Source organism: Phytophthora sojae (genome assembly GCF_000149755.1).
Source record: "Phytophthora sojae unplaced genomic scaffold PHYSOscaffold_2, whole genome shotgun sequence".
Classification (NCBI taxonomy): Eukaryota; Oomycota; class Peronosporomycetes; order Peronosporales; family Peronosporaceae; genus Phytophthora; species Phytophthora sojae.
Genome location: NW_009258116.1, coordinates 7,444,945 through 7,468,190, shown reverse-complemented (window position 1 = coordinate 7,468,190; position 23,246 = coordinate 7,444,945). Strand labels below are relative to the sequence as shown.

Below are 23,246 nucleotides of genomic sequence, written 5' to 3'. Positions count from 1 at the left end.
AGTAACCACGTGAAGACGGACATGTGCAAGCGCTTCTCGCGGCGCCGGGTAGGATTCGTGCTCCTTAGCTGGTCCACTCGATCAACAGCGTTCATGCACTTATTGTAGGCCGCTATCAGCGCCGGCGCCACGAGGGCTTTGCAATGCATGATGGTGTCTCCCGTCCAGCGCATTAGTGGTACCGTGCCATGGCAGCAGTATACAGCCTCCGGCGAGGTCGAAGGTAGTGTGCTAGCCGACATTGTAGCCTTCAAGTCGTTCGTGTAAAACACGACAACCTTTCTGTCCTTGAAGACTATATAACCGGCATGCTCGGCGTACGTGAGCGTCGGCATATATTCTGTTCGCAAGTGCTTTGGGCGCTTCTTCTGTTTCTTGTCATGAGCTGTGGCATTTTTTTGTAGTTTTCCTCAGGGTCCACCCACGAGATTCATTCGTACCGTCCCCAGCAGTCTAACCTCGCCGTCCGTAAATGCACTGATGGCGCGGGCGTAAGTATGACGTGTGTAAAAGTTGTCGGATATCAGTAGACGTCGGCCACTGGGGGATCGGTAGGTTCTTGTTTGGTGACCGGCCATAGCCACCCACAGGGCTGTAACTGATTTCGGCTCAATATTGATTTTGGTAGCGATAACATGTTGTACAGTGGCGTCCGGAGTGACGGAAACAGCTCTGTGTACCGTTCGGCAGGGGTAGACCGGGTAGCATTACCTGACCCATTGTCCCAAAGAGAGTGGACGTACAGCGCGTCCCACCCGACCACCGCATAGAACCGAAGGCCGTATTTGTCTGGTTTTGATGGCATGTACGTCCGCGCTCGACTACGCGCTTTCGTGCGCACCGAGATCTCATCGAGACTGCTAGCACCCAAAGGCACCGCCGTCTCTGCGAAGCGCTTTTGAAAATGCTGCAGCAGCCATCTGCAGCGGTAAAGTGGGTCACGCACGGACTTGAATGTGACTGGATCCGGCGCGTGAAATTGCAGTGCCCCCCGAATCTGCTGAAAGCGGTCGCGTGTCATGGTCTCGATGAAGGCCGGCTGCCCGAGGAACCGGTCCGAAGACCAAAAGTCGGCAATATCGTTGAGCGGACACAAGCTCATGGCTATCTCGAGCCCCAGGTACGCATTGAGCTCGCTCTCGGTCAAAGCTTTCTTCCCCGCCGCTTCTAACTTAGTCGAGGTCCACCCTCGGATGCTTTCGCGCAGTGTAGCCGTGACGAACAGCGCGAACAGCCCATACGAGCCGTTCTTCTCGTACGCTTTCCTTAATCTGGTGTCCATCGCCAAATGAAGCCCACGTTCTTGTTGAATTGAGACGAGGTATGCATTCTCATCGAGAGTCGCCGATGTTGGCGTCACAGCAGGCCGATCGGGCGATGGTGCGCGCACTGGCTCGGGCCGCGAAGTGTCGTTGCTGCCGCGATCGAGCGGCAACTCAAGCATCATGTCGTCATCGGAGAACTCGTCGTCTTCATCCATACCCGGGCTACCATCGCCGTCATGGTATTGTTCGTCGTCGCTCTGAACCTCCCAGTCGCCGGTGATGTCGTCGTCCATTGCTCTGAGTTGGAGCCAGTAAGTCTGAGAATGGAAGAAAACCTTTCCGAGTCTTATATTGGCAGCATCTGCTTGTTGTTGTGCTCATGAGTGGCTGTGGTGCAGGTCCCCCTGGAGCTTCTACCTAGCCCCTACAGCGTATTATAGCCAATTGGAACTCTGTATAAACTGTCGTATAGGTCTGTCTGGACCCGTACGAAGGCTCGTAGCTAAAGGGTTAATGCACTAAAAAAGTCATGTTCAATGCTAAAACAATAATCGATTAGGCACAAGATAAGGTTTCACTGCTTGCAAACTAGTGATAACTAGATCTCCGCGAAGGCTGGGATAGGAGAATTTTGGTATAAATCCCTTCTTTTAATTTTTAATATATTTTCTTATTAGCTACGGTCATCTCCTGCGCCTGCTTCGCAGCATCTGCCCGGAAACTTGCCAGTTCAAACTGTACCGGCAATGCTTTACAAAATTATGAATGCGAAATTGGTTGAGATCTGTTTGGAGCTTGTAGAAAATACAAACGTTTTAGTATTTACTTCATTTCGTTCATATGTACCCAACTCAATACATATACTGATTCATACCAGTTACCGGTAGCGCACCGGTTCGATATGCCCACGCATATAAACCTTTTTGGAGGGCACCGGGGTCATACTAGTGTGAAGGGTATCCTACCGGTTCGATGTGCCCACTTTTGGAGGGCCCAGTGCGGCACCGGGGTCGTACCGGTTTCAAGAAAATGTACCAGTTAGATGTCAAGAGGGGTCATTGTTTGACTGGTTACCCGAGCCCCGGGTCAAGCCCGTGGGTCCCGGGGGGGGAGGGTCGCAGTTCGTAAGAAAGGTTAATTGTGGTGTATTAGTTGCGTCTACCCTAGTTGTGGCGATTTTTTAGTGCTTGCCGCAGTAAAGCGACTATATGTACCCATCCTTACACCGAAGTACCTAAGTACCTAAGGTAAGGTTAATTGTATTAATACTTCTTCAAACTAAAAATTGTCGTTAGCACGCTCTCCTCACAAAGCTACGTAGAAGACTGTAAAGATGTAAGCATATTCTAAAATCCTGTTGGAGTAAAATTCGATCAACTTGATCATCAAGACGCGAATCTAAAAAAATGACCCCCGTTGCAAGTTACCCACGGATGAGCTTTTAAGTTCTACTTGTTGCTAAGCACACCCAAATACATATTGCACCTGGATATTTCGTCGGTCCTTCTCTTGGTAAAAATGCTAGCGATAACAATGCATGACGGAAACTTTAACTCGACCAGGTGCAGACATGTTTCCCCACCGGAAATCCACGCAGCACTTGTCCACCACTCGGTTAGTGCTTTTTGGCGCGTAGACATAAATCCGTCTTGCGTTATTAATTTCTATTAGAGCTTTCGCAACCAGTCCTGATCCGAATTGTACTTAATGCTGACTTTATCGGAGTCACTGGCCGCACACTTTGGATTAGAACGTTTGTGTGAGCATGGTTTCCTCGCAGTAAGCTTACGAGGTCAAGTGAACTCGACGTTATATCCAGCTGTTCAATGCGCATTCAATTGTCGTAGTTAAATGATCATCACACCAACAACCATGTGGGACAACTAGATTTCTTTATTTTCCAAATGAAAAAAAACACAAGCGACTTGGGCGCGCCTCATATGCGGCGCACCCGTCGCAATAATAAAATATCTTCTCAGAGCTTACGTTAACACTAGAACATAGCGAGGTAGTCTTGCGTTCTTTGAGTTCGGTCACGCCCCTGCACAGGATCGAAGTTCGCAGCGAGTAGATTATCTTGCAGCCAGGCGTCTTTACGCACGTACTGGTAGACCCTTCCAGCGTGACTTTGTCTTTTGGGTCGTCCTTGAGATCGTGATACAGAATCTTGATCTATTCCAGCAGCTAAAGCCTCGAACATGCCCTGACAAACATAAAGATCAGACGCTATTAGTGGAGTTGTCGATACCGCAGCAATTTTGGCCAAAGACATTCGTGCTGCACACGTAGTTGTGCCTTATCTAGCTACTGCCTGCATATGAATAACCCACTAGGGCACCAGCACGTCCAACGCGCCGCATTCTACAGTACAACCAGTGAAAGTTAAGGCCAAGTTTCGCCATTAATAATGGGAGTACCTGAAGACTCAAGCGCAGGTTGCTGCTCCTTCTTGCCCTTATGTGAGCATCAAATTCATGTCCGTTCTCCTGTTCAGCAAATTCTAAAATGGCATTAAGCGAGCCGGCCCGCTCGGATCGGGAACATCATGGCCTATACTACCATCTAAAGGCCTTCTGACCTATACCTTTGCTTTTTGTCCCCTCAGGGGGGCCCCCTGAGTTATGTGTCCAACACTAGTTAATCCGCATACAAATGCTTAGATTTGTATGCGGAATCGACTCAATACAACAGTAAGTCATTCGAATGCATACAAAGCTCAATATATTAAATTTCAATACAAAAGTCAAGTCAATAATTCTGACGATACCGGTATCTGACATCAAACAGGTAGTAACGACAGTTCTTACTAACTGCGAACTTGACGTACCACGGATATAATCCGATTTGGTCTGCGATAGCAGCACTAAGTTACTTCCTATCCCAGTAAAAGCTTCTTTTATATTTCAGAGTATAACCAACACACTCTACTTCTGATTATAAACGCTAAAACTAGTTTCAGCGTTACCGTTTTAAGCTGTACTACAAGTAAATATTTTAAACGCGTTGAATTACATATAAGCATGCCATAAAACTGCATTTGGCATTCGTACATGAATATGTAGACTGATAAAAATAGTGTACAAGAAAATTATTTTTTTCGCTTTGACGATTTCATTTTCCTAAACGACTGTGTTTAGTGCTTATTTTATAGAATATAAGCATTTTCTATAGTGGAAATATACTTTTTATTTCATATCTCGTGGTACAACTTTCGAACAGGGAAGAGTTTAATAACAGGAAACAGTTTTGGAACAGGGTACAGTTTGGGTTCGTTTTTTTCAAAATTCTATATTATATCATAAAAACGTTCGGTTCGAAAATAACGGACCCGATTTGGAATTAACGGAAATGCCCGAGGACTGTCCGGTACTTAAGTATTCTATTTATTAGAAGCGGACCAAATTTGTGCAATTACGAAAAAGGTCTTTTATTTGGGTAGGGTCTCTATTCCACAGACAAAACGATGACCCCTACCAATGAGAGCATCGAGTCTATATTTATCGAGCAAATGATAGCTTACAGAGTATCATCGATTATCCACCTACGTAAGTGGTTGTGGAGTATCACACAATGATATTTACATGCACATACCGTGTGTAACAGGGTTACACGCACAAGTGGCTACAGTTACTTGTAACTCTAACAGACACGACGTCTGTTAGAGGTTCGAAAGACTTTCTCAACCTTGGTGTAGACACACCAAAGGCTACATACATTTACGACCACCACGACGGGTGGTCCATAGAGACTTAGGATTCCTATTGGCTGAGAGCAGCATCTCTTAGCCAATGAGCGACATGCATAGCATTGGAATTCTGCCAACCAAGGCGTTGGCAGATTCCTATTTTAGAATATTACATTTAAAGGAAGTCAGAAACATAAAACAAAAATAGCAGTTCTCATTTTAACCCAAAACATTATTTGGATCGTTTATTTAGATTAATCTATACTCGGAGGTCCGAGTATAATTAACTCTAATTTAAACTAGGCTACGCTTCCTCAGATACACGCGCACACGTGTAAGCAAAAGTAGTGGGCCAAAGTAGGCCCATTACACCTGGTTGCACTTTGTAGTCCGTCCAACGACCGACTACCTGAGTTCGTACGTCACCGCACGAACGCGGAGCTGAGAACCTTCCCATGGATACAGAGGTGCCCATGGAAAGCTCCACTACGCCTGCAACTCACGTTGCATGCGCTGACTGTCCCCACCTGTCGGATCCAGAGTGGGAGGCCCTCCAAGGACTGTCAACAGTCATTGGTGAGGCGGCTGTAGCTACGATGCTGCGTACGCAAACGCCGACAGAGCAACACGGTGTTGCTCTGGGTTTCATCCTGAAGGAGCAACGCGATGTTGCTGCTACTACCGCGGTGTCGGCCGGGACGACACCATGCGCACAATCGCTAAAGCTCAATGTGAGTAACTATGTCGGAAGAGAGGGTGAACCTCTCCTCCGTTGGCTTGTCGAACTCGACACTGCCATAGCGGCTCGACGTATCATCGACCCGTTGTCGAAGGTTGCGTTCGCCATGTCATGTCTTGGCGGACGTGCTAGAAGTTGGGCGTATGGACGCCGACTCTCGGATCCTACGTGCTTTAGCACGTACGAGGGTTTCAAGGAGGAGCTCAGACAAGCGTTTGAGCCCCCTGGGCCTGTGAAGACCTATCTCTTCCGTGAGTACCCGAGTACTCTCGAAGCTGCAATTACTCTTGCAATGCAGGAGGAGTTTAGCCTGCGGCAGGCTAAGCTGCATGCACATGTGCCGAGGCCACAGCCACGCCCGGTAGTGAGGACGGGAGGCCCAGAACCCATGGACCTCTCGAGTGGTGCAACTGCTGGACCCCAGCAGTCGCAGGGAAACAATGTGCGGTGCTACCGTTGCGGTAGAGTCGGTCACTTTGCTCGGGAGTACACGGCCCCCGTGCACCAGCAGGGTGGCTATCGCGGCGGTGCGGGGCACCGTCGCAACCAAACAAAAAACGCTGGACGCCAGTAGGCGCGGGGCGCCCTGCTGGTAATGCAGTTCCGCGTGTCGACCTTGGACACGCGACACTGAGGACTGCAGCCCCCAGTGAGATTCATTCTCGCTGCAAGAACCAAGATGACAAGCATGACCTTGTCATCCTGAACGTAAATTCGATGAGAGCAAGCGGCTCTCTCCGTGCTTTGGTAGATTCTGGCGCGTCGAAGAACTTTGTTCGACTGCGAAGTCTATCAAGGCTTGACTTCGAGGATTTAAAGATACCTCGAAGTATGTTGGAGGTACGATTGGCAACGGGTGCCGTCGTGAAGACCGAGAAGCGCATGGTACGCGCGCGCTTCACGTATGAAGACCAAGAGTTTATCGAGACCTTTATCGTCCTGGATCTGGACGATAAGTTTGGCATTGTATTGGGCATGCCGTGGCTTGCACGGCATGATCCGGTCATCGATTGGGAGAAGCGCACTCTCGTGCGCTTCGGTCGCGACAGCGGAACAGTGAGCGATGGCCCTGTTGCCGCTACGCACGCACCGACAGGTGCGCGCGACTCCCCACTCGAGACAGCGCCTAATGCCGCTGTCCCGGAGCGCCCTGGGCGCGCGCGAGCACACGCGCTAGAGCAGCTAGCGTCGGCGTTGCCGCCGACAGCTAATGAAGGAAATGTGTTGACCTCGGAGGTCGACACCCGCTTTTCAGCGAATCAGGAAGAGTCTCCGGCCTCAAGGGGCACGGATGACGCGGGCGAGTCACACGCCTCAGTCGTGGAGGCTGACGCGAATCTGATTGGATCAGGCCTGGTCAATAATAAGAGCCAAGGTGACGTAACGCCGTCGACTCCGGGAGTCGATGGCTTGGGTGAATTTGATTCGTCGGCTTGGGGAGCCGACGCACCCTCCGTAATGTAGGTCTCCGCCAATGGTTGGCGTCGAGGTATTGAAGTCGCATCGACTCCGGGAGTCGATAGCATTGACAAATTTGATTCGTCGGCTCGGGGAGCCAACGCACCCTCCGTAATGGAGGGCTCCGACAATGGTTGGCGTCGAGGTATTAAAGTCGCGACGGTTCCGGGAACCGGCGCTGCGAAAAGGAATTTCGCGTCGACTCCGGGAGTCGACGCACCCCTTGTAATAAAGGGCTCCGCCAATAACAGGCGTCGAGGTAAAGATGGCGTTTCGACTCCGGGAGTCGACGCTGCAAGCGGTGCGGACGGTTGCAAACGTCCCGCACCGGAAAACTTGCATGCTGTCGTGCAGCCGGGCTGCACGACGAAGCGCCGGGCGATCAAGCCGGGCTTGAAGTCGCTCGCCCGCGGGATGAACCCACCGGCGATACTAAAGAAGAACACCTGTCCACGGCTGGGCCTGGACGAGGTCAAGAACCAAGCGGAGCCGGGCTCCGCAAAACAAGAAGACGGCGCATGCGAAGATCGCTGCGCAAGTCTCGGCCTGGGGCCGAGACGCTACAAGGAATATCTGCCAGGCAGACGGAGGCTGAGAAGCCAGACGTCGAGACGTTGAACGTCTTGACGCGTACCTGTGCCGGGTTCCGGTACAGGGAGATGACTCTCGCTAACCCTCCGACGCACGCGTTGGAGTTGACTTCGCTTCCAGTCATGAGCTGGAAGCGCTTCGCGCGTGACTTGCACGATGGACGCATCGAGCAAATATGCATTCTCTCGGACGCCGAGAGAACGAAGAGCGAGAATGAAGAACTGAGGCAGTTCTTCATGGAGACCACCACTGAGAGCGAGGACACTCTCAGTGCGAAGACGAAGAAGGAGTGATTTGAAGAGCAGAGCTGGGACTCGCTGAAGACGAGTCCCTTCTACGAGATTCTACGGGAGCACGCGGACGTGCTTCCGGAAGAGATCCCTGCGGAGCTTCCGCAGGACAAGGGCATCCAGCACGAGATTGATCTCGTGCCGGAGACGAAGTACTGTGTCACGCGGCAGTGGCCACTGCCGCGAGAGCAGGTCAAGGCGATCGACGACTTCTTTGAGAGTCGTCGCAAAGCTGGACAAGTGCGGGAATCGAAGTCCCCGCACAGTGCTCCGACGTTCTGTGTCAAGAAGCCACAGGGCGGCTGGCGCATCGTTCATGCGTACAACAAGCTGAACGATGCGACGATACCGGCGCAGACACCGATACCGCGAAAAGATGTCATCATCGATTCGATGGCCAGGAGCACTATCTACAGTGCCCGTGATCTGCGCGATGGGTTCTATCAGATCCTCATGCGTGAGAGCGATATCCCTCTCACGGCTGTGAGCACGCCGAGCGGCATGCTCTGGGAGTGGCTGGTGATGCTGCAAGGGCTGAAGAACTCCCCTGCGACCTTCAACAGGTGCGTGACGCACTTGTTGCGCTCGGTGCGCGACTTCGCACCGAGCTACTTCGACGATGTGTTCGTCCACAGCCGGGCTGCGGACGGGATAAGCGATGTTGAGATGCACAAGGTGCATCTCCGGAAGCTGCTTGCGCTCATGCGCAAGCACAAGCTCTATGCGAACCTGAAGAAGTGTATCTTCGGGGCGAGCGAGATACCCGTGCTCGGGTGTCTCGTTGGGAAGAACGGTGTCCGCCCTGACCCTGAGAAGGTCAGAGTGATCAACGAGTGGCCGACGCCGTCCAACGTCAAGGAACTGCGGCAGTTCCTTGGCTTGGCCACGTACTTGTGCAAGTACGTGAAGGACTACGCGGGCATGATACGCCCGCTGTCACAGCTCCTGAAGAAGGACGCCGAGTGGGTTTGGACTGCTGAGTGTCAGCAGGCCTTCGATGCAGTCAAGCGGGGCTTGACTGAGGCGCCGATCTTGGCGGTGGCCGACCAAGATCGCCCATTCCACGTTGTGTGTGACGCATCCGACTTCGCAATCGGATGTGCGTTGATGCAGCCCGATCACGAGGGTCGTGATCGTGTCGTCTACTACCAATCGCGTCAGCTGAAGCCAGCTGAGCGCAACTACCCGGTACATGACAAGGAGCTCCTTGCCATGAAGTACGCACTCGCGAAGTTCCGACTGTATCTACTCGGAAGCAAGCCGTTCATGGTCTACACAGACCACGCGTCGCTGCGGACGGCTGTGAAGTCGCCGCACATCTCGCAACGGATGGCGAGATGGCTCTCATTCTTCGCAGAATATAACTTCCGGGTTGAGTACAAACCCGGAAGACTCAATGTGGTGGCCGACGCGCTCTCGCGTCGACCTGACTACGCCACGACTGATGCCGACGTCAATGCCATTGACGCCATGCGATCGAGCACCCCAACGTCGTCACTGTTGGACGACGTGAAGGTCGCGTTCGCGCACGACGCGGACGCAAAGCTCTTGCTGGTCTATGGCTCAGCGCCTTCTGACAAAGCTCGTCAGAAGCTGCTGAAGCATCTTCGTGCTCGTGCACACCGTTATCGGGTGCACGACGGGTTATTACTCTACAGTGCAGTCGACGACAACGCGGACCGCGTTGTCGTGCCCAATGACCATGACCTGCGACTCAGGATCATGTACGAGTATCACGATGCACCGACTGCGGGGCATCCGGGCCGTGAGAAGACATACCTTCTTCTCACGCGAGACTTCTACTGGGCCCACCAGTATAAATGGGTGCGCAAGTACGTCCGTGCTTGCGAGGTTTGTCAACGTGTGAAGCCTGCGCCTTTCGCGCAGGCTCCCTTGCAGTCACTGCCGACTCAGTCGGAGTGTTGGCAGTCCATGTCTTTGGACTTCGTGTCCGGTCTTCCCCCGGACAGCCAGGGGAACACGGGCATTGTGGTCTTTGTTGACCGCTTCAGCAAGATGGTACATCTTGCTGCGGTACCCGCTGAAGTGACTACGAAGCAGACGGCGCATCTGTTCGTTGACATGGTGTTCAAACACCATGGCATGCCGATCGACATTGTGTCGGGTCGAGACCCGCGCTTCACTGCGCACCTTTGGCAAGAAGTGTTTACACTTCTTGGGAGTCAACTTTCGATATCGACTGCGGATCATCCGCAGACGGACGGGCAGACCGAGCGCGTGAACCGCGTGCTCGTTGACGTGCTTAAGAGCTACGCTCACTCGTTCCAACACTGGAGCGAGTGCCTGCCGATGGCGGAGTTCGCCATCAACAACTCGGTGCATGCCTCGACTGGACATACACCGTTCTACGTGAATGCCATGAGGCACCCACGCCTCCCGAGTCTACTCGGGATGGTGGCTCCTTCCTTAAGTGGGGGAGGATCTCCGACTGCAACGCGGCAGCCGCAGAATGCCGCTGACACTTGCACAGTGTCAGCCGCAACGACACGAAGTAAAGCCGAGAACCGCGCGTCTGTGCAGGGCACAGACGCCGACAAGCGCACGAAGAACGTGTCTGTGCGAGGCACAGACACCGAGAAGAAGAAGAAGAAGAAGAACGGGACTGTGCAGGGCACAGACACCGCGATGACGAACGCAGAGGCCGGGCCTACTGCGGGAAACGAGCTCAACGAATTCAGCTCGGACGCAATCAACTTCTTGCAGCGCAGACAAGCCGTCATTCGGTTTGTCCAAGAAGCTATCGCAGCTTCTGTTGATCGACAGAAGCTGAACGCAGACAATGTTGGTAGGGGCAACACTAAGGAATTCAAGAAGGGTTCATTGGTTTTGTTAGCAACTCAAAACCTGCCTAAACATGCAGTTTCCGACTTCGGGGCGAGCAAGCTCGCTCCGCGCTTCATCGGGCCGTTCACGGTGTTGGCACGGCATGGCAACGCCTACACGCTAGATATTCCATCTAGCATGCGCCTCCATCCGACCTTTTACGTCGGACGGCTGAAGCCATACCGGCAGCACGAGCCACCTAGCTCGGCTGGCCCGAAGCGGAAGCCCCAGCGGGAGCGAACCTCTGCTCCAGTTCGTGAACGCGCTGGGCCAAGCGTGCGACGCGACCTCCCACGTCGACAGAGATGTCCGACGCGGTCTGCGAGCCCTGAGCGACCTGAGCCCTCAGGATCGCCACCTCCTGCTTCGGAGCGGCGAACTCCCGACTCTGATGCTGTTCCACAGCAGCGACCCGCTCCTCGAGCGTCGGGCCAAGGTCAACCCCAGGTTGACCATACCCGGGGCGTGTTCCCACCACCGCCGCCTCCGATCCGCGACGCCCGCGGCTCAACACGCTGGATTGTTGAGCGTATTGTGAACCATAGTATCCCGAAAACGAACCGGCAGCCGGTTCGTTATCGTATTCGTTGGAGAGGGTTTCCGCCCCACCAAGATACATGGGAGCCGCGGGACGTCCTGCTGCAGGACGTTCCGGAAATGGTGAGGGCGTACGAAGCTCACCACGCACTGCCGACGCGAAGGTAGTGCGAGCGCTGTGGTCACCTACAGCGCCCGAAGTCCCACGATCGTCGCGTTCCTCGCGTGCCAAGAACTTGGCACGGAGATCCTTGAGACTCGCAGGTACACGAATCGTCGTGTACCTGTTTAGGTCGCGGTCGCTCAAGCGCGCCGCACCCGGAAGACACAACGTGCACTGTTGGCCTTCGGGCACAGCGCGTGGAATACCAGTGTCCACAGAAGATCTGTGGAGCTGCTCCAACCTCCCGCGCGTCGAGAATGTCTCGAAGCGTTCACGGGCGTGCTTAACCCGCTCACGGTAAGCAGCCGGTTTCTTGTTGAAGTTCTCAACAAAAGCGTTCCAACTTTGACAAAGTGCCTGCCACTCGGCACTTTGCTGCGAGAAGAAGTCTTCTTGCTGGAGAAGTACCGAAGTTCGTGGAAGAGCCCGATGTAATAATCGCGCCTTTGATTCGTTAACGGATCAAAGTGCTGCTCCTCCGCAACATCATCGTCGTGGATACCGCTGCATACGTACAGCGGGATTTCGTTTGGAGGCACAGTGTTGCCCACACGGTCTGCGATCTCTGACGCAGACGGCATCCACGGATCGCGCGCTGCCTGAGCAGCGCGCGGAGAGCTTGAAGGCGCCACCTCACGCGGGGAGCTTAAAGCCCCAGCAGCAGAGAGCGGAGTGTCGCTCTCGCCGCGCGAACGCTTCGAGCTCGAAGCGTCCGAGTCGTCTCCTTCACGAGGGCGTCTCGACCCGGCATGCGGGTCGAGACTATCGCTGTCGATAGACTCCTTGCGCTTGCTAGAAGAGGCCTCGCCCTCTTCCATCTCCACGTCGTCGTCTTCGTAGTCAACGGCGTCGTTGACTACAGAGGAACCTTCGAGGACAATCTCCGACTGGGTTGTCCCCGACGCGGCCTTTGCAGCGAGCGCGTCGCCCTTTGCCTGCTGGCGCTCATGGTACTGAGCAACACAGAGGTTACCGTCTGTTGCGGCGGCGGTCTTCTTCTGAGGCGAGCTCATTGCGGAATGAGCTCGAGTTTTCTTTCTCCCAACGTGAAGAATTGACGAATGGTCAATTTCCTGATTGACGTGCCGTGACTCGGCGCGTCTAATCTTGAGGGGGGGGGATGGTGTAACAGGGTTACACGCACAAGTGGCTACAGTCACTTGTAACTCTAACAGGCACGACGTCTGTTAGAGGTTCGAAAGACTTTCTCAACCTTGGTGTAGACACACCAAAGGCTACATACATTTACGACCACCACGACGGGTGGTCCATAGAGACTTAGGATTCCTATTGGCTGAGAGCAGCATCTCTTAGCCAATGAGCGACATGCATAGCATTGGAATTCTGCCAACCAGCCGTTGGCAGATTCCTATCTTAGAATATTACATTTAAAGGAAGTCAGAAACATAAAACAAAAATAGCAGTTCTCATTTTAACCCAAAACATTATTTGGATCGTTTATTTAGATTAACCTATACTCGGAGGTCCGAGTATAATTAACTCTAATTTAAACTAGGCTACGCTTCCTCAGATACACGCCACACGTGAAAGTAAAAGTAGTGGGCCAAAGTAGGCCCATTACACCGTGCGACGCACATACCCTGGTCCATCCACTAGCAGTATCGTACTGGACTAGTACCGATCATGTGGACCACATAATGCCTACCGGTCTTGTAATCGGGTAGGTCTTCTAATTTTGGACCAATTTCAAAAATGACCAAAGTGTTTTTATTCGGGACGGGTGCTGTATTGGGGAATATCCGTTATTTTTAAATAATTCTAAAAAATAACGGACCCAACATACAAATTCCCAAAAAAATATTTGGGCGGGCAAATTTCCTGATATTTTTCAACTATTGGGATTTTTGTATTGTGCTTTGCAGACCTTTTGGCACTTGGGACTGTAATTCGTACTTCTCTGGGCCACCGAAGAAACAACAACTCGTTCCGACGTCGTATCTCAGTCTGTTCTTGCATCTTATACGCAAGTAGGGCCTTAAAATAAAGCCGGGCTCACGCTGCACCCCACTGTATTTTTAAAGCTCAATAACAATCGATTCGAGCGAAATAACACTAACTTTGAACACGCTCATACGCAGTGAATAAGGTTTTTTACGCATCTTCGTCAATATTTGGCGATAATAGACAAAGCGCATACGTGGTCAATCTACACGACTGGGCGATTGAGTTCAACGCTTATCTGAACGCTGGCGAGGTAGGGATAGCATCGTACAGGCGTCTAAAGAAGTGAGTTTTTTTACCCTGATAAGTAGATATGTCACGAAAAACATTTAACGCGCTCCAATTTCAACCAATTAAGGTGGGCTCCGAATTAAACCAAAAATTAAACAGTTGATGGGGGCGAATTATTTTAGATTTTATTGCAACTATTTTAATGTTACTTTGCCGGCTTCGTAGACAGTGGAATCACATGCTATTGAGCTTGGTATGATTCCTCTCTTGATGTACAGCTTGCTCACGCGAGGTAGCTGGAAATTGTTGTCACCCGCAGCCTTGATGATACACTCCATCACCTTTTGGAGCGTTACGAAGCTTTTGTCCAGCGTTCGACTCGGCAACTGCCCGAACGCAGCTAGTACTACCCCAATGAGGGCGTCCACCTTGTAGGTAGGCTGTTGATATTGCACCGACTGGATCGCGGAGAAGACTGAGAGGTCTAAAACATTGAGGTCCGGCGACTTGGGCGGCTGATACTCCATGCGGATATCCCATGGACGTTCTTGCCGGCTAGTTGAACTGCTGCCCTCGAAGCCGCTGCGTGAGGACTCGCTTTGTCGTGCTGCACACGAATTGACCGACTTCTGCCTCCTGCATGAAATAGAATTAATGTACATGTCGTTAGCTTTAACAATAAACACTCAAATACAAAAATAATGACAAACCTGGCCACTTGGCGCGAATTGCTGAAAATAATTTTGTCACCAAAATATTTTCGTACTCGCCCGAAGTCATTGAAACATTTTTAGTCTCCCAGGTACCAGCTAAACGGTTAACCGAAGTCCGTTTTGCTTGTACACGCTCAACCACAGGCCAAATGCCTATTTTTCCATCGAAAAACTTACGGCGGAAAAAATCGTAGCGGGGCCTAGCGACTGCCGCTAAGAACATTACTTTAGCTATATACCGTTTGTTGACCGATGTGTTGTGGGGTAGATCTTCGCAAGGTGCCATGTAGTAGTGGGTTGATCCTTTATACATATTGAACCACTTTTCGTCGCTATGTACGACATCGTACATATCGACGAAAATTGGCCGTCTAAGACCTGTACAAAATAAAAGAATAATACATCAACAAGGTTATTAGATATCCAACCGCTTGTACAAAATAAAAAAAATGCTCATACCTGGGGGTTGCCGAACGTGGCGTAGTGCGAATGCCAGACGTCGTTTCTTGTGCTCAGGCGTGAGACGAGGCTTGACAATTGAAAACCTCCGGCGCAATAACCCCACTTTAAGGTAGCGCCGGAGGGTGGTGCGGGAGACCTTCACGGCGGCAGCAAGGGACCGCTGGTTCTGCCGAAGAGGCAACGGCACTGCTGCCACCTTGGGGGCGATGTCGGGGTGGTGGATGCCGCTTGATCGGCGGTGATTTGGCTGCAGTAGCACATCTGGCGTGTGGCGCAAGTCCCATATGCGCGTGACCGTGTCCCGGTGACACAAACAGTAACGGCTGGTGGTGGCCTTGGCGCCTAAGGTGAGCCGGCCACCCACGGCTAGGTTCAAGAGGTGGAGAAGGATGGCGAGTTTCTTCTGAGAAGACAGGTTGAGCTGCTTGGGGTGGCGTCCCATTGTGATGTTGAGTGCTCAGGCCTTGGCGGGAACTTGGTTTGTGTGGTGCCCCCCGACGTTTTAGCGCGTGCTAAGTAACCTAGCCCTAACGTATTTTTGACAAATGAATCTGAGCCCTGAAAAAACCTCGCTATACTACAAACCTCAATGTTGTTTTTTAGGTGGCCCAGAGAAGTACGACTTATCGAGCACGACTTATTGATAAATCGTACTCGAGGCCGAATTGCTGTAAGGCGTGGATGGTCAATCAGCACTATGTAGCGCATACGCCATCTCCTGCATGATTTAGCACATCCAGTACGGATAAGTATCCGTTTGGCACTTTTAGAAAGTGCCATTTCCGAGCCAAACCGGGTTCGAAACACGACTTGACCAACTCGCATTCAAGGCCACTATGATTTACCGCTAAGTACGAACACTAAGTAGTGCACTAAAAACTGGATGCAAAGCACAATATAAAATACCGGTGCATAATGGGCGCTTTGTTCGGACCGATATATTATGTAATCATTTTTGACGAAAGTATTTTACATGAAGCCTCCCTACAGCCCGGTCGGACGCTTTCCTACATGTACGAAAACGAAACTCACTAGAAATTCGCAGCTCGAAGAACTGTCGATTGGAGAAGGTTTTTGGGTGACATCGAACGACATTTGCGCTACATTCGTAGCTTCCCCCTGGCAGAATTCCAATGCTATGCAAGTCACTCATTGGCTAAAAGATGCTGCTTTCAGCCAATAGGAATCCTAAATGTGTATGGACCACCCGTCGTGGTGGTCGTAAATGTATGTAGCCATTGGTGTACCTTACACCAAGGTCGAGGAAGTGTTCAACCCTCTAACAGACATCGCATCTGTTAGAGTAACAAGTCACTGTAGCCACTTGTGCGTGTAACCCCGTTACAAAAGGGGCCACAACTCCATCAGCACTTTATCATTTGGGGCCACAAACCTGTCAAAGAGTTGGACTTAGCGCAGTACCGTAAGAAGTACCGTCGATAGCCGATTGCTGTCCAGGCGACCGGTACAGCGTTGCAGCACAGGTGCCAAACTGCAACGCAACTCAAGTAGCGGAACGCGTCGCAACGACGTCTAAGCTAGGCACGTTTTGCGGTTTCATTACAGAACTGCTGCAGATACGTACATGTATCAAACCAATTGACTAGTAGTCCATTACGTACTTACTCCAGGACTTCGTACGACCTCAAAGAAATATCACGATCCAGTAACACAACATTGGATCGCCATCGAGTTTCCTCGCCAGCATATGGGGTACATCGAGCATGCATATTGTAAATTACCAGTAATTATTAAAAATAAGCAATGGCAAACCAGCAACGCATCCGAAACGACTTAAGCGTGCCCAAAATTGTGCAACCTCCGAAGAATGGCTTGAATTACCGGTGTGGAACGTTTGCCACAGGACAGCACCCAGTTGCTTGCATACTCATGCCTTTCGCTACCAGCAAAAAATAAACTAGCGCTGCTTGTGTGCCGTCCTAATTGCCTTTCAAGGTTAACATAGGTGCTGCCAAGTTGTAGATCGAGACGCGGTAGTTAATCTAAGTTAGAAATTGTCGCGGTTTAGAATGTTATGTACCCCCCTCAGCTCAACCCAATATGTCGATGATGTGCTCGTGCAGGCACTCGTCTACGGTAAAAGTTCCGCGGTAGATAACACTTACGATCGTTGTGTAATTAACCTAAATGCACCTTGTACACACAAGTGTAGATCGAGTTACCAGTGACAAGCATTGCCAAAGGGTGTAGCTTCAGCCGTGTTGTGCTGGTACTCAGAGCAAGGCGCCATCGATTCAGGAAATAAAATTAAGAGTCATCTATGATTGCATTAACTACTACGCAATAAGTTGCAGGTAACATTGTCGTAGTCTAAGCTTGCCAAAAGCCTTTGCCCACTGGCTTGATCAACTGTTTCAACCTTTAGCCGTGCATGCAGTTTGCAAATATAGACGGTAAGTAATTCCAATTGATTTGTTGCTGTTCTTGCATTCATTCGGAGCACTTCAAGTCGCCATGCAGTATAGGAACGGTTTCACAGATACAAACTGTTGGCCTAATAAGCAGACCCGGTTGATAGATATGTACAGGTTCCGGCGTAAATAATTTTGTGCAAGGTATTTCACTATCGGTGCCCAACAGAAAATGTTGTATAGCTAAAATTCAGTGCTGCTTAGATAGAGGGCCCTTTTCATAAAGCTGAAAGGGAAGGCATGGCAGCAAACGAGAACTCCTGGAATGGCATTCAATTAGGAACAGCCTACAGCGACACCAGGACTTTATAGTTCTAGTTACGTGCTTCTTGGAAATAATAGAGAGCTTTCCCACTAAAGAGTTCATGCAAGTGTCAAATTCCGCTACGACAGTTATTCTGCTCAATAGCTTCCTCTCTTCGATGCCTTTGCGTCACTTATTGCGCGTTTTAGCTATAAACTAAACTTATTATAATACTGCAAGTAGAAGCGGATCCGAGGAATGTTTTGTTACATGAAGGAGCGTCATAAAGCTCATAAGCGGAAGATCACTGCAACGCTGTACCGGTCGCCTGGACAGCAATCGGCTATCGACGGTACTTCTTACGGTACTGCGCTAAGTCCAACTCTTTGACAGGTTTGTGCAAGCATCCCACGAGCAGAGGGGCAAGAGAGCACTACAACCCCAATCTACGAGCTCGTGCCTGCCGAGCGAGCACGAACTATGAGGTTTTTCAGCTCCCCCATTTAAATACGAACACAACGAGCACCCGGAGCGCGCGAGCAGCGCTCGTTACGGATCCCCCTTATTGGGCAAAATAAATTAATTCAGCACAACTTGAACGTGCCGCCACCGTCGCGTGCCGCCCGCAGACGTCGCCAAGAGACCCGAGTGCTACTCCGCCGTCCCGTGCAGGAGAAGGCGGAGCAGCAGCAGCAGCGCCACCGCGAACAGCAGAAGTACGAGCAGCCGCCCGCAGTGCGAGGCCACCACCGAGAGCTACCTGCAGTAGGAGGAGGCCCCCACCGCCGCGTGCTGCCCGCAGACGCCGCTAAGAGAATCGCGAGCATTTCCATTGCGTTGGGTAGGAGAAAACACGAAGGACGGTGGTGGGTGGTAACGGAGAGCTTGTTGGCATGGTTCGACCACCTGTTGCAGTTCGTGAGGCCGTTCAAGCTTATCAACCCTCTGCGGGCTACACGCTTAAACTGCCTACTGTCGCGGAGAAGTCATTCATTTTTGAGTGGGGTGTACGCGTAGAGTATATCGACTATGATGAAGTGAAAACTGGCTGGGTATGTCTTGCCGACGAGGCGTGTCGACAGGCAGGTGTGAAGTTGGTGTTGTCACGAGCAAGAACATCTAGAGCAACAGAGCATTTACGAAAGGTGCATCGAATCTCGTCGAAGAAAACGGCGGCTGCAGTTGAAGGGAAACGAAAGCGAGATGAGACGGTTGAACGGCTGCTCTCGTCGAATTTGTGTCGAACAAACCCTCAACGCCTTCATTTGATGCTGGAAACCCTTCGCCTCGTGAACAATAACTTGCCTTTCTGTAGCGGCGAGTACGAAGAATCCCGAGTAATTCGGCAGGTGGTGGTGAGAGAAGAGATTCAGACTACGATAAATGCAGAGGGAATTGCGAAGGCAATTGTCGAGCTCTACAGCTCGACCAAAGCCGAGTTAATTGACTTCTTAGAACGTAATCGCTCCGATTGCGCGAATTTTGTGATCATGACAGACTTTTGCATCTTAGCGAGAGTATTCAGATGCGTCTCCAGCATAGATTTCGTGTCTTGTAGGTCCTGCCGGAACTGAAGGGTAGTCGCGTGTTGGCGTTCTGCTAGCAGTGCTGAGTTGACGCCTGTGCAGCTAGTAAAGCCTCGCCTTGCGCCTGAGCTTCTTGTAGGGCTGCATATTCCGTTGCCAATGCCTCCGTACGCACCCAAAACTGGTTAACGACGCTCTCCGACTGTCCATCAATGGCCAGTAGCTGCTGCGCGCGTTTGCCATCGTCAAACCCACCCATCCATCTCGTAGCAACAACTATTTCTTGATTAGTTGTGTCATCGCCCCGATATTCAGCAGCTGCGGCAGCTCTAGCTTGTGAACGGATCATGATCATTTTCGCTCGTCATTCATACTAACAAGCTTGCACGCCAATTCCCAAACCCAAGTCGCTTACCAATACGTCTGTGCGCGGCACGCGGCGGTGGGGGGCTCTTCCTACTGCAGGTTGCTGTCGGTGGTGGCCTCGCACTGCGGGCGGCTGCTCGTACTCCTTGTGCTCGCGCTGGCGCTGCTGCTGCTGCTCCGCCTTCTCCTGCACGGGAGAGCGGAGTAGCACTCGAGTCTCTTGGCGACGTCTGCGGGCGGCACGCGACGGTGGCTGCTTGCTGCTGATTTTTTGTGGGTTCCGTATATTTGCGCTGTTTTTTAGCCAGTGAAATCTTGTTGTTTTCGAGCGCGCTCGTTGTGCTCCCCTGTCCAATCGGAGCACGGAAGAGCGCCCAAATCACAACGAGCGCGCTCACAGGCTTTTTGCTGCTCGCGCTCTTTCACGCGAGCAGCGCTCCTGCTCAGCTTGTGGGGTGCTTGGGTTTGTGGCCCCAAATGATAAAGTGCTGATGGATTTGTGGCCCCTTTTGATAAAGATCCTGTGGTTCGTGACAACCCCATCTCGAGCTATAGTATTTCCATTTTTTGTGGGCAAACTTCCATTCGCTCTCGTCGATACAGATGTGGGAAGGCTGGCATCGTTGGCCTTGGCGAGAGCGTTAACGACGGCAAAGGTAAAGGTGAAGCTGTAGAATTTAGTGAACGTGGAATGAAAATGTTGTATTTTGACAAGAGAAGCCCAGATACGAATGACTGAAGTCATGGTTGCTAGGTGTGCGACTTACTCGCGCGGGTGGAAGTTCTCGATGAGACCAACGTACAGGCCAGCACCAAGCAGGCCACCGATGAAGGGACCGATGATGGGGATCCAGAAGTAGAAGCTGTGGACCGTGAAAACCTTCCAGCCCCAGCCAGCGAAGAAGGTGAAGAGGCGAGGGCCGAAGTCGCGGGCCGGGTTGAGCGCGTAGCCAGTGTCGAGGCCGAAGGCCATGCCCACGCAGGTCAGCATGAGGGCGTGTGGACGATTCCAGGCATTCCTCGTCTCTGTCGCTTGCATATCCAAGCCGGCAAAGCTCATGCTAACACCAGAGCTTCTAGAACTGCTAGTAGCCGGATTAAGAACCGCTACGAATTCTCGTAGGCAAGAAAGCAGAATCTAACAGCACTGTAGAGCTACGGTAACACAACACAATTCAATTTGCTCTTTGCTAAGTACTGGTGACCACAAAGTTAACTTTCTGGAGGAACCAGAAGCCGCGGCAAGAACAAGAAGGACAGGCGACCGCTGCAGGACAAGTCGGCCTGTGAGGCACGAAGCCGACCAAGAAGCAAGATGACTACGGATGCTGAAGGCGACGTTGAAATGACTGTACCGCAACCGGTCTTCGAGGTAGTGCAGGCGCCGAGTCTCAACGCCTGGGACCAGGCGTCGCTAGTATCGTGGGTGCGACAGCGGCGACAGTATGAAGCAAAACATCGCAATCGCTGTGCAGTCACACCTCCTGGAAAATATGCCAGCCGGTCTCAGCTTCTGGACGACCAGCCTGGTGTTTGTCAAACACTGTTTGAGCGATGATCCACTCAGTCGGAGCCACAAAAACTCACGAACAGAAACGGTAGAGCCCGCATCACTGATGCGGGCTCTACCGAGACCTAGGTTGATTTTTTTTCTAGGCCGGCCAAGCGCTCCTTGACGTACGGTTACCTTTTTTACTACCCTTATTTCACCCTGACCGGAACTTTTACCCGGAACTCTTTCTTAGTGAAAAAGAGCGCATGTTTTCAATGACCTGAGAATAACCCGGAGAAGATATATTTGCCAAGTTCATGCGGGCATATATATCATCTACATCGCCATCTACTCTAAGAAACTACTATTATCCAAATCTCTCACAAAACTATACTTATCCGCAGCATTCTCGCATGGGAAGGCCCCATGGGAAGGCCCCATGGCAATACTGGTAAGGCAGCAGCACATACCATCTTCCTGCTTTCCGCACAAGCGCAGCTCCCTATTCAACCACAACCAACTCTCGAGACGTCTAGATGACCCGCCAGGGCACTCGTGCCCAGCAAAAGATGAAGCGCTCCGTCCGTCGCAAGGTCGGCAATGATGCGAGTGGGAACACTCTCGAGTTGCTAGCGCTGTCCCTTGATGATCCATCTGACCAAGTCCAAGCTGCCGGTGATCACGTGATGCTACCCCCTGCTAGCCAGGAACCCATGCCACGAGCCAAGAAAAAGCGAGGGTCAAAAACGATCAAGATCTACAAGGGCGTTCGATATTGCAAGAACTGGTACTCGAAGAAGCACATTGCATATCGCTGCAGTACTTCGAAGACTTCTGGCTGTAAGGCCACGCTCAAAGTAACCCCGGCCGCTGTTTGGTGGGTGGAGGGTGAGCACACGTGCCGTCCGGTCCCGGTATTGAATGGCAACTCAATGATGAAACCGACGCAATGAAACGAACTACAGATCAGCTAGCAACCCAAAATCCAACAATGCCAGAGGGCGACATTTGGGAGCAAGTATGCGAGGCGTTCTACGGTCCCGATAGAGAAGAGCTGTTAGACGGATTGACAGAGGAGCAAGTTATCGGGCGTATCTGTCGCATTCGCCGCCGATACTACGGTGGTGATATTCACGGAGTTGTGGAAGTCCCTCCCTTCTCCAAAGTGAAAGACTCGGCCATCCCATTCTTCCGGTTCCATTTGGTGACGGCCCACCCCGATTCTAAGGGTCCATCCTGCGCTGAAAGAGCTCCTACTCGACAACAGCGTATCTCTTTTCCTCGACGGTACTTTTCGATCTGTACCACGAGGATTTCGCCAGTGCTTGATCTTAATGGTGGATGACCCAGCGCGTAGACTGTTCACACCGGTATACTTCGTGCTCTGTACGTCCCAGACTGAGTCCATGTACGACGATATCCTGCATCTCATCTACCGCGACACCGGCAAAAAGCTCAATCCTGCAATTGCCCATACTGACGCCGTGAGTGGAAACGTTTTTGGGTTTACTTTAGAAAAACCTGGCTTGAGCGATACTACATCACAGAGTGGAATGTGTTTGGTATCGCCAATACTATCGTGGCGCGCACAAACAACCCCTTGGAGAGGTTTAACAGGGAGATGAACGCCGCGTTCAAGCCCCACCCCAAGCTTCGACACTTTGTTTCTACAATTGCCAAAATTTCAACTGCTTACGCGCAGCGGCAAGCCAACATCACGCGCGGTCTACGCAAGAAGAAACAGCGTCCACCACGCATTGAGTTACCGGCTGCCCCCGACTTAGCAACATTTGAAGTTCCGCCTGAGTCAGAAGATGAAGGTGACTATGATGAGCTTGGCGACCAGTCCGACGGCTCAGTCGAATCAGCTCGTAGTGGCGAAGCTGATCACTCTTCGGAGGAAGATGAGCCACCCCGAAATGCGCAGTCGGCCGAAGACTTGCAGCAGGAAATTGATGAGCACGCTAACACTTACAACTTCTTCCTTGACTCGGACAGTGACCACGATCCAGATGAAGAAAATGGCGTGGAGGAGTGGTCATTCTAGCCTCCAGACTGCGATCATGCTGCGACGCGCTGAATCGTACCTGCATAACTCAACACACACCATAACTTACATTAAACACTGCTATTAAATATCACTTCAATGCACACTCTTGCTTTACCCGGATGTTTGGCCTGACCTGGTGTTTTACCCGGGAAAAAGGTCCGGGTGAAAGTTCCGGTCAGGGTGAAATAAGGGTAGT

At 51.6% G+C, this 23,246-nt stretch overlaps 5 protein-coding genes across 5 annotated transcripts; 2 read left to right on the top strand and 3 right to left on the bottom strand.

The window, feature by feature from the left end:
- Window positions 1–628: 628 nt before the first annotated feature.
- On the bottom strand, window positions 629–841 carry PHYSODRAFT_434171 (hypothetical protein; the record flags this gene model as incomplete). Its single annotated transcript, XM_009522105.1, has 1 exon — window positions 629–841. A coding segment is annotated over one exon (213 nt), but the record flags the coding sequence as incomplete, so codon positions are not given.
- Window positions 842–1,069: 228 nt separating this feature from the next.
- PHYSODRAFT_485648 (hypothetical protein) lies at window positions 1,070–1,444 on the bottom strand (the record flags this gene model as incomplete). The annotated part of the gene is made up of 1 exon (XM_009522104.1): window positions 1,070–1,444. A coding segment is annotated over one exon (375 nt), but the record flags the coding sequence as incomplete, so codon positions are not given.
- A 9,627-nt stretch (window positions 1,445–11,071) lies between these two features.
- On the bottom strand, window positions 11,072–12,585 carry PHYSODRAFT_251632 (hypothetical protein; the record flags this gene model as incomplete). Its single annotated transcript, XM_009522103.1, has 2 exons — window positions 11,072–11,968; window positions 12,085–12,585. The coding sequence occupies 2 exons, from the start codon at window positions 12,583–12,585 to the stop codon at window positions 11,072–11,074; spliced, it is 1,398 nt and encodes a 465-aa protein (XP_009520398.1).
- Window positions 12,586–18,716: 6,131 nt separating this feature from the next.
- On the top strand, window positions 18,717–19,118 carry PHYSODRAFT_413992 (hypothetical protein; the record flags this gene model as incomplete). The annotated part of the gene is made up of 1 exon (XM_009522102.1): window positions 18,717–19,118. A coding segment is annotated over one exon (402 nt), but the record flags the coding sequence as incomplete, so codon positions are not given.
- A 1,705-nt stretch (window positions 19,119–20,823) lies between these two features.
- PHYSODRAFT_326178 (hypothetical protein) lies at window positions 20,824–23,047 on the top strand (the record flags this gene model as incomplete). Its single annotated transcript, XM_009522101.1, has 5 exons — window positions 20,824–20,934; window positions 21,537–21,888; window positions 21,999–22,204; window positions 22,398–22,484; window positions 22,532–23,047. 5 exons carry the CDS (start codon window positions 20,824–20,826, stop codon window positions 23,045–23,047), a joined length of 1,272 nt encoding a protein of 423 aa, XP_009520396.1.
- Between the last annotated feature and the right edge of the window lie 199 nt (window positions 23,048–23,246).